The 11,837-nt window shown below is 45.7% G+C and overlaps 1 protein-coding gene across 1 annotated transcript; it reads right to left on the bottom strand.

Moving 5' to 3' along the window:
* Positions 1-6,391: 6,391 nt before the first annotated feature.
* nts (neurotensin) lies at positions 6,392-11,837 on the bottom strand. Its single transcript, XM_084016986.1, has 4 exons — positions 11,579-11,837; positions 10,767-10,828; positions 8,289-8,492; positions 6,392-6,827 (listed from the first exon to the last, which is right to left on the bottom strand). The coding sequence occupies exons 1-4, from the start codon at positions 11,637-11,639 to the stop codon at positions 6,684-6,686; spliced, it is 471 nt and encodes a 156-aa protein (XP_083873112.1). The 5' UTR covers positions 11,640-11,837; the 3' UTR covers positions 6,392-6,683.

Raw genomic sequence — 11,837 nt, 5'->3', positions numbered from 1 at the left:
GCTGCTGGGCACTAGTTTCGTAGACCAGGTGCAGTCAGCACTCCGACGGGGTGTGTCCGCCTGGACTTTGCAAGTTTCGTGCACCGTGCAGGCTAGCGCAGGCACACCTCCCGTAAATTCCCACCCGCGTAAAGGTACGTGTCCACAGGGGCGATTTTAAACGCGTGTAGACGTGCCGCTTCCCAGTACTGCACGCTTGGTCGGCTGCCACTAGAGGATGATTGACAGGCGCTCTCCTTTAAACAACACATTTTTGCGAGCGTTCGCGAGCGTTCCCGAGGCGGCGAGTCGAGCCCTGCGCCTCTGATTAGCATAAAGTAGATTGGACTTCAACTTTAGGCAAATGAGGAGCGGCCAACTCGCGCGCCGTCTCTCGACATTCGCCGCGACGCTACCAGAATGCATTGCACAGCTTTTCACATCGACAATGAATGGGACGCGGGGAAACACCGCTGCCTGTGGACACGCACCTTCAAGGTACGTGTCCACAGGGGCAATTTTAAACGCGTGTGGACGCGCCGCTTCCCAGTATTGCACGCTTGGTGGGCTGCCACTAGAGGATGATTTACAGGCGCTCTCCTTTAAACAACAAATTTTTGCGAGCGTTCGCGAGTGTTCCCGAGGCGGCGAGTCGAGCCTTTAAGGTGCGTGTCCACAGGCAGCGGTGTTTCCCCACGTCCCATTCATTGTCTCTGTGAAAAGCTATGCAATGCATTCTGGTAGCGTCGCGGCGAATGTCGAGAGACGGCGCGCGAGTTGGCCGCTCCTCATTTGCCTAAAGTTGAAGTTGAATCTACTTTATGCTAATCAGAGGCGCCGGGCTCGACTCGCCGCCTCGCGAACGCTCGCAAAAATGTGTTGTTTAAAGGAGAGCGCCTGTAAATCATCCTCTAGTGGCAGCCCACCAAGCGTGCAATACTGGGAAGCGGCGCGTCCACACGCGTTTAAAATGGCCCCTGTGGACACGTACCTTAAGTGGGAAAGAGGGAGGACAAGAAGGCGAGTGGGAGACGAGGAGGAGACGAGGAGGAGACGAGGCGTGGACTGGGATTAATACAGCCGATTCAGATCTTCACCAATCAAATGAGCTCCTCTCCTCACCTTTAATGCGTTAGGGGAGGTTCAGTGCAAGATCCGTCACTTGACAACCCGATGACAGAAGCAGCGCCGCTGCTCCCACCACGCTCATCACGCGCTGTGCGTGCGTATCATAATAATAACAATGCCGATATTATAAAAAAAACAGGAGAGAGAGAGGGAGATGTTTTGGAACTGTGGAAACCTGCCTGTGAGGTCTCGGTGACGTGTGCGCACTGCGCGCCGTCAGCCAAACTTCCACTCCGCCAGCTGTGATTCGCCTTGAATGAATGGACTTTATTTGCGCCTTGCGCTGAGAGTAGACCAGGTTGGAGCTGGCGGGCTTTCGGCGAAGTCTCGGCGAGGCTTTTTGCCACGAAACTTCCGCTACGCCAAGCTGAATCTGTGACGCCTCCCCCTGCTGCGCCACCACACCCATCTTGGCGCAGGCGATCCACCAAACTGCCAAACTGACCGTGCGCAAGGCTGCGCGGGTCGAGACTTGCATTACGCCGGCTCCGCCACCCTGCGCCGCCCTGCGCTGCGCCACGAAACTAGGGCCCGCTATGTTAGAATGTCTCTACATCTGGTATCACAGAATAAGTGAAATCCACGGTTTGTGACTGATGTATCATTCAACAAATCTAGGCAAGTGTAACTGGATCTTTATAGGTGGAACAAATCAAGCGTAGCGTTAGTTCTGGCAGGCCACGACGTCAAGCTCTAAATCAGCAGCAACAGCGTAGCTGTCAAAACCGAGGAGATCAGCTGACGGCTCAGCTGACTCCCCGTGCTCGCTTCCTATTGGGAAATTGCATTCAGAGCGCACTATTTAAACTGCTCTAGCCGGACCTCCCTCGTTGCTTCCTCTGCTGGCGTCTTCAACCCACCTCCACCCCAGCTCCTCCCGTCATCTGTTATGTACCTTACCATTGTTCTTGTTGGTTGCTCTGCTCTGTCTGGGTTTTTGTTTGCTGCTACGCTCCCTGCTTATGCCGTTCATGATGGCTCATGAAGGGCAGGAAGGTGCTCTTCCTGCCTCAGGCTTTCCACGCAAGCGCGTGGAAGAGCAGGGAGTCCCAGAACAGTACCATACCGCCAAATGAAACTTGTGCAAATAAATAAAGATTATTTTTGACAAAGTGGTCCTGACTGAAAAGGAGTTATTTGTAGCTAATCCTGTGGCAGCGATCAGCTGGTGGCCTCCACAGAGAGATGAACACCGACACAATCAAAAAGGATGCATTGTTCAATTTAACAAAAAGACATTTCTGTTCCTGACAAAACTAAGATTCAACCAACACACTACCTCGACACATGCAGCAGAATCCTGCTGGAGAAACGGTTTCCATGTGTTTCCTGCAGCTAGCCTTCTCTGAACAAACACAAGCTGCTGAGCTTGTTTCTCTTTGGCTGTCAGGGTTTCAAAGAAGGACATCCAAGCACTTTGATTTGTACATGAAACTGACATTTATTCTCTCGTTCGCCGCAGTCAAAGTCAAAGTGTTTTATCTGCTGAAGTGGAAGTGCCCCAACACAACACGTACTACGGAGAGCTCACGCAGGTCCAATGTGCACTGGGTCGATCAAGAAAAGGTAGCTTGTGCTGAATTTTAACATCCATAAATATAGTATACTGTATTTTTTTGCATTCATTTCCAGGCTGTAGTAATGAAAATAAGAGAATGGCAGCGTTTTCAATCGTCTCTTTCATAAAGACTGAGGAGACAGTGACCAGTGGGCAGCAATTGAAAAATAAAACTGGTAACAACAGTTGAAGGTGACCAAATATCTCAACCACTATCTTATTATACTTATATTACAATGCACACAATGCTAAAAACTAAAAACTTGAAGCTCATGTATCAACAACACAAATCCAAGCTGTTAAACCCACAGTTTTACAAATCTCTGAACACCACTTTGCATCATTCAGAGTTTTTTCAGTGAGAAAAACCGTCCTTCAAAACACAGCAACCTGATTATTGTCACGCATATGCGTCAAATAGGCAATTTGTGTTGCATAGACAGATTTGAATATGCAACATGGCTCGTGTAGCTAAAACATACATGAACACTTTTGATGGTTGTGTTTTGAATTTATCATATCAGCTCTGTCGCTGTGATCCAGCCCCCCCACGACCCTGAATACAGGATAAGCAGGTAGACAATGGATGGATGGACAACAGCTCTGTAAGATTTGAGCATATGATGACTGGGTTGTGTTTCTGGTGGAATTAATCAGTTTTGAGAAGTGAGAACTTGGTTTTGAGTGTTTCAGTTTGCAAAATGGTGATTATGGAGATTATGTAACTCGTTTCATTATGTGTTGAGAGTTTTGAGAAATTGAGCCACAGTTTGGGAAACAACTGTAAATACAAAAAGAGTATAGGGAAATTATTCATATTCATTTAAACAGACTCAATTGGAGGCAACACATAACTATTTGAATAATTGTTCTAATAGTTGATGTGAAAAAAAGGCTGGTGTTATTTGTGATTTCTCTTATTGTTGTTGTCACTTCTGTACCACATGATGGCAGTCAGCCTATAGCCCAGTCATTTTTTACTGAAGAACCAAATCTAGTATAGTTGTTGTATTTTTAATAGGTTTCCTAAAACAGTTGACAACTTTAGAAAACTTTTCCATCCAATCATCCATCCATCATCCATCAATCCATCCATCTACTCACCCATTCATCCATCAATCAATCAATCCATCCACTCACCCATCCTTCCATCCACTCACCCATCCATCAATCCATCCATCTACTCACCCATCCTCCATCCATCCACCCATCCATCTATCCACTCACCCATCCATCCAGCCAGCCATCCATCCATCCACTCATCCATCCATCCATCCATCTATCCACCCATCCATCCTCCATCCATCCATCTGTTCATCCATCCATCCACGTGCCATCCATCTATCCACCCGTCCATCCATCCACCCATCCATACATCCATCCATCCATCCGTCCACCCATCTATTCATCCATCCATCTATCCACCCATCCATCCTCCATCCATCCATCTGTTCATCCATCCATCCACGTGCCATCCATCTATCCACCCGTCCATCCATCCATCCATCCAGCCATCCATCCATCCACTCATCCATCCATCCATCCATCCATCCACTCATCCATCCACCCATCCATCCATCCATCCATCAATCCATCCATCAATCCATCCATCCACTCATCCATCCATCCATCCACTCATCCATCCATCCATCAATCCATCCATCCACTCATCCATCCATCCATCAATCCAACCATCCACTCATCCATCCATCCATCCATCCACCCGTCCATCCATCCATCCATTCACCCGTCCATTCATCCACCCGTCCATCCATCCATCCACTCATCCATCCATCAATCCATCCATCCACTCATCCATCCATCCACCCATCCATCCATCCGTCCATCCACCCATCCATTCATCCATCCATCTATCCACCCATCCATCCATCCTCCATCCATCAATCTGTCCATCCATCCATCCACGTGCCATTCATCTATCCACCCATCCATCCACCCATCCATCCATCCAGCCATCCATCCATCCACTCATCCATCCATCCACCCATCCATCCATCCGTCCATCCATCCACCCATCCATCCACTCATCCATCCATCCACCCATCCATCCATCCGTCCATCCATCCACCCATCCATCCATCCACCCATCCATCCATCCAGCCATCCATCCACCCATCCATCCATCCAGCCATCCATCCATCCACTCATCCATCCATCCATCCATCCATCCATCCACTCATCCATCCACCCATCCATCCACTCATCCATCCATCCATCCATCCACTCATCCATCCATCCATCCGTCCATCCATCCATCCATCCATCCACCCATCCATCCATCCATCCATCCATCCATCCATCCATCCACCCATCCATCCATCCATCCATCCACCCATCCATCCATCCATCCATCCATCCATCCATCCATCCACTCATCCATCCACCCATCCATCCATCCATCCATCCATCCACTCATCCATCCATCCATCCATCCACTCATCCATCCAGCCATCCATCCATCCACTCATCCATCCATCCATCCATCCATCCACTCATCCATCCACCCATCCATCCATCCACTCATCCATCCATCCATCCACCCATCCACCCATCCACCCATCCATCCATCCATCAATCCATCCACCCGTCCATCCATCCATCCACCCATCCATCCATCCATCCACTCATCCATCCATCCATCCATCCATCCATCCATCCACTCATCCATCCATCCATCCACCCATCCATCCATCCACCCATCCATCCATCCATCCATCCATCCATCCATCCATCCATCCATCCATCCACCCATCCATCCATCCATCCATCCACCCACCCATCCATCCATCCATCCATCCATCCACCCATCCACCCATCCATCCATCCATCCATCCACCCATCCATCCATCCATCCATCCATCCATCCACCCATCCACCCATCCATCCATCCACCCATCTACCCATCCACCCATCCATCCATCCATCAATCCATCCACCCGTCCATCCATCCATTCACCCATCCATCCATCCATCCACTCATCCATCCATCCATCCATCCATCCACTCATCCATCCATCCATCCACCCATCCATCCATCCATCCATCCATCCATCCACCCATCCACCCATCCATCCATCCATCAATCCATCCATCCATCCATCCATCCATCCACCCATCCATCCATCCATCCACCCATCCACCAATCAGGGTACGACAGCTATCTGCTTCATAGATTCTAATTTCAGGATGTTTTTTTTATTTTAAGCTAGTCATGGTTAACCGGTGTGTGAGAGGTTGGGAGGGGATACATGTTTCTAAATCATTATCTTTATACTTCTAATATTAGCAGAGTGCATTAGCAAATTATCAACTAGCGTTAGCACTTCTATACCACACTAGCTACTACAGGTACTGAATGTATAGACATGCTGCTTTTGCTTTTTAAAGTATGGTAACAGTTAATAGAGACTTGGCTTTAATGGAAAGTTGTTCCTCCACTGTTTTCAGTCTGATCTCAGGGTGATGTGGAGGTTCACTTTACACTGTGATCTTCAACCTGTTTTTGAAGCTGAATCAGTTTGACATCTTGGAAATATCCTTCAAACATACATTGTAGAATGCTTCTTTCTGAAATCTTATTTTTGCTTTTCCAAAGATTAGAAAATATTCCTGCAGGACGGTGTGGGCCCACATGGGGAGCTGCCAAGAAAAGATAGACACATCATATCCGGTTTTGTATCATGATTCCTTTAATCATAACCTCAAACAAAATAGACTTAGTGTGCAGTGAAGAAATAGAGTAAATAAATATAGTTTCTCAGAGATACATTTGCTTGATGCTCAGGATTTTATTTTCAGGACCTATACTCATAATACAGGCAGGCCTCGATGCTGGACATACAATTGACGGGTCTGACTGGATTAAAACAACGATGGGAAAAGAAAAAAAAAACATTGCAGCTACAAAAAGAGAGAGAAAAAAAACACAATCACATCTTCACAGAAACGTATATTGGTCTGGTCCTCTGAAACGACGCCGCGCCCCCCGGGATGGTCGTCAGTAAATTGTACTCCGCTTCAAGATGTACGGCCGCCGGGACTTGGTGGTGCGTGCCGCTTGCCTCTTCAGGATGTAGGGTGATTTTCGTTTCAGTGGAGTGGCACTGTTCTCCTCTAAATATTCTTGAGAGTCATGGAGTAGCTATTAGGGGACAGAGAGAGAGAGACACGGCGGAGGGTGAGTGTCAAGCAACAAGAAGGAAATTGGCAGGCAAACGTGTTTTGTTGCCGAGCGGCAGCGTAATGGGAGTCTACGCCGGTGTGGCTGTGATTAAACGAGTGCATCGCTTCTGTCCTTCCATGCATGGAGAAACAAGTGCTAATCTAAAGTCGCCATGTTGAGATTATAAAAAAAAGAAAAAGGCAGACTGTTGTGTAAGGAGCAGAGGAAGAGAAATGATGGAGGATAGAGAGGAGGAGGCGAGGAGGAGTTTCCAAGTGTGTTTACTGGGAGAGAGGATGGATGGACTCCTGTGTGTGTCAGAGATATTTAGACTTAAAGGCCTTCATGCATCAGGGAAGGGTTTTAATGTACTTACACACAGATTTTTTTCAATGTTGATGCTTTCGCAGCCAAATACATGTCATATATCTTCAAACACTATATTGTTCAACAGCAGAGCGGAGGCTCTCTAGTCTGAACCAAGCTGGCACAGTTTTATTACTCCTTTCAACCTTGACAAAGGCAGCGCCCACCAGATCCACTCCTTTTTTTACCTTTCACAATAAAAGCCTGAGACATTTACTCATACTCATATACGCGCAATTGTTTACTAGAAATAACTAATATTCACTCAGAACCATTTTGCTAATGTGAAAATCAATATAATAGCTTTGGCCATACAACCCTATTACTTGGATGCAGACCGTCAGATGCTGCTCTGGGCCAATAGGATCCTCCGAATCCATTCAAACCTTTTATTGGAAAAGTGTCGCAAATTTGCTGCTATGAAATATTTGCAGGTGAGAACTTTTTTATGTCATGTACTCATGCCCCCAGTGTATTGAGGCTTTTAATCTGCATGTATGTTCCCATGCTTATATGAGTGTGCTTAAATGTGTTTATAATATTTTATATCTAGCAGTGAGGTCAAAACGTTAATGGCCCTTGCTAGAGCTATTCAGTTTGTCCCTTCTGGGCTGCGATAGAAAGATGGGGGTGAAACACTAGACGTGTGTGGATATGAAGGGGGAAAACAAATATCTCTAAATCCTACACACTGGCTATTTAACTGGCTCTATTTTTTTATTTTTTATTTTTAAAGAAGAATTTTCTCCGCATGTAATCATTGAAAGCATGGAAATCCATAAAATTGTAGATTTGTGTTTGATCCCAGATGTGTCGTCTCCCATTTTAAAAACAATTAAAGTCTCTGAAAGTAAACACTAATTTCTACTTTGCATTATTATACTGAGGTCATTTTACTGCTATACTATTTACTGTTGCAGTGGTTCTTTAAAAAAAAAACAATATTCATGTCACACATATATGCACACCAAATGCCATCAACAATAAGACTTACTGAAATGCACATTTCTAGAGCGACAACTCACACAATAATACACGTGTGTGTGTGTGTGTGTGTGTGTGTGCCTGTCTCACCCTCTCCTCCCGGCTCTGCAGCGCTCGGCAGATGAGTGTCAGGTTGTACAGCTCCTCCAGCAGCTGGAGGCTCCCCTCCCTCAGCTCGCCGCCCTCCTCCTCCTCCTCGCTGCTCAACGCCTCCTGCCGCAGGCTGTTCACCATCTTGCACAGGTTGGCCAGCGACACACGCCAGTAGGGGGCGCTCTGCTTGTTCTGTTTAATCTGCAGATGTTGAAAAAGAGAGGAGGGGGGGGGGGGGTGACGTCATATAGTTTGAAAAAGGATGATGTTTCTAATTGAATTCAGGAAGTGGTTTGTGGACGGTTTTACCAAATTCAAAGCTTGGTAATGTTAGATCTTAAATCGTAATCGTAAAATTAGATCTTCTTTTCACGTTGTGAACTGAAGTGACAGCTGAGTCGATCACAGAGGACAAAAAGCTGCTAAACAACCTGATATTTAGACCGTGAAGAACTTTTGTTTAATTTTAACTTGTATAGTGAATTACAGATTATCATTCTTTCTTGATGTAGTTGGTATCCTCAAAATATACTTGTTTTCTCTTGTAATGTGTCCCAGGTCAGAAACTCACCCTTTATGGAACTTTAATTAGGTGATTTGCATGTTAATCTTTGAAAAAAAATCTGGACTTGCTTTAGGATTTTGAAGACAGTTCTCCTCTCATCCAAGAGGCGTCTTACATTTACATTTACATTTAGGTCATTTAGCAGACGCTTTTGTCCAAAGCGACTTACAATAAGTACATTTGTCAAAAGACTAGTGGGGAGTTCCTGTAATTAACGGGTCGTTAATATGAAGTATAATGAGCTGAACTCCCCTAAAGTCAGTTAGAACTGAGGACAGATGTCTTCAAAAACCTAAAGGTCCAGTTGTCTACGATAAAGCTTTCAGAGATCACCAGGACCTGGATGACGTGTTAACTTTTGTCTTTTATACGTCCAATAAGAGTATTGAACTTGAGCTAAAAGAATACTGATTCTTGTCTTGAATGAGCTTAATCAACCACAATGGATTTCATTCCTTCTCTCAAGTGCTGTGGCCTCAATGCTGTTTTATTGGTTTTTCCACACTCTGAACGATTTGATCCATTGTGTTTTCTATTTTACAGTCGAAGCAGTAAAAGCTTTGGCCTTTTTAAGTGGCGCTGATGACGCATCCGTGGCTCTCACTTTACTTTGTGAGCACCGATGCAGTCTTACACCTGTTTGGACTGCAGTTCAAATATATGTTTGTACTATTTCTTCGGCAACAGACACCCAGAGTGATATTTCAATTACATCTAACTCATCTAGCTGCAGCCTGTTGTGTTATAATCCAGTTGGAGTGGCTTTAAGAGGGTGGAGGGCCCCGGGGCCGGCCTCTGGGTGTCACCGATGATGATGGAGAGATTCAGGGAAGCGAGGGGAAATGTGCGCTTCATAGCTAAATAAAATGAACATAAATTACTATAAGCTCCCCTGAGACTTGGCTGGCATCGTTTAATAGCATCAGAGGAATGATGTCTCCTCTGATGTTGTGGAGGCAAGAGGCAGGTGGAACGCAGGCTTCTCTTTTGTTTGCCGAGCAGAGAACGACATGTGATAAAAGCTGTAGCAGCACACCAGGGACCAAACATAAGCTGCTGCTGGCATTTACAGATCGTTCACGGCATCGACGATTCAAAGGGTTTTCACTTAGTTTTAAATTAACTACATGGGCGAGGTCAGGCGTGGTTTTAATTGTGCTGAAAGGTCACATGAAGGATTGTTTTCTCACGTCGCTTCATTGGGATCTTCTCCCGTAATGTAATCATCATTTGAGGGGAAAGGATCTCTATACAGAGCCACCAAGACTTGACTGTGTGTTGCAGGCTGTGGACTAACGCATGTTCAGTAGAAGTAAGAGCTGGAGACGAAGTCTGCTTCCTCATCACATCCTCAGAAGGAGAAGTGTGGACATGCAGGTCAATCAATTTAGCCGTCGCCAGAAAATAATGAGCATATAAAGTTAAGATGAAGTCTCTTCCACCATTCTGCACTTTCCAGCCTCTTGAGCACAACTTATTACAACAATCAGTGCCCCCTCAGCAACCTGTGAGCATCAGCAGCGATGAATCACGCGGCCGATTCGTCACTGCCACGTCTCCGTACGAGCACCGCGGTTATTTATCATGGAGGTGGAAGATGTGTCGTTATGATGCCGTCAGCTCCATCTGAATGTCATTACGCTCGCGCCATCCGTCTCCCCGTGCCTCCACTTCCTCCCTCAGCTCGGCCACACCAGATATGTGTTGAAGAATCATTCAATTACAACTCAGTAACTTCCCTCCGCTCTTATTTTCTGATTATTATTAATCTTGCTCTTGCACATTGAAGTGTAAAGAATTTCCTTCAATTTCTAATCAAATCAGGGTCAGTCTAAGAACACATGGAACCGTCACTAGCTGACCGACTGGGTTGACGTGAGAGGAGAAAAAGATGAAAGACGGCAGGTTACCTTGGAAGTGAAGAGACTGCCGAGTAGCTCGTCTTCCAGCGCTCGCTGATCCTGATCGATGTCTGTCAGTCAGGAGAGAAACAGGAACATAACCTTCAACCAGATCTAATCCAGAGTTTAATGAATGTTGAGTGACTTCTGATTCATAAATGTCAGTGAGACGTGAGAGTATTGCCTCTTCTTCAATGTGTCTCCTGGCATTTAGACTCTTTCAGGCTCTTAGTGAGCAGAAAGAGTTTGCAACCCACAACCCAAGTTCCTGTTTGTTAGTCAGACACCTTTAAGTGTTCAACTGGTGACACACTGTTGGGTTACGGATCACCCGATGAAACTTTGTTAACTCAACATGGGTTATTGATCTGGAGGATTCACAGTTTTTCACTATGGTTTTGCTCTGCTGTAGTTTTATATAGAGGTTTATTTTTATCGTATAAACGTGGGTTCAAACTGGGTTTAAAACATTTAAATGAGACATCACTACAAAAAGCCAGTTTATAGGAGCCAAAAGGGGGAGAATCCTTAAATCAATGAGTCACAACTTGTGCAATTAAGAAGAATAACAGTCTTTGTCCATTACTTGTTAAAGAGTTAAAAACAGTCGTATTTAAAAAAACAGAAGTAGTCCCACGATTTTCCAGTTTTGCACCTGTTGCATGCAGTACGTTGTGTGAGAGCACTTGCTCCACACTTTCTTGTAATGTCATGGCTTTTCCCCTATTTTTTGTCACCATGAACGAAGGCAATGATTAATGATAAAATCAGAACACAATACATGAATGCAAAAACCTGTAGAAAGAGTCCCGGGTGCTTACCTGTACAAAGTCCACCACACGTGATACAGAGAAGAAGCATACATGCCAGCTGTGCCTGCATCTTGATGAGGAAACAAATAGTAACCAAAAAGGAAAAAAACGGATCCCACGCTGAAGAATTCACCTGAGGAGGAATCTAGTCCATAAGGTGAAAGGTCAGACACAGAAAGCTAAAGAGGCTGGAGAAGGGATTCGTAGTGATGCTGCTGCTGCTGCTTCTTCTCTTCCAGCTCGAAACACGCTTCCCCTTCCTTGCAGC

Source organism: Eutrigla gurnardus (assembly GCF_963514095.1).
Source record: "Eutrigla gurnardus genome assembly, chromosome: 9".
Taxonomy (NCBI): Eukaryota; Metazoa; Chordata; class Actinopteri; order Perciformes; family Triglidae; genus Eutrigla; species Eutrigla gurnardus.
This window is presented reverse-complemented; position numbering and strand designations above follow the sequence as displayed.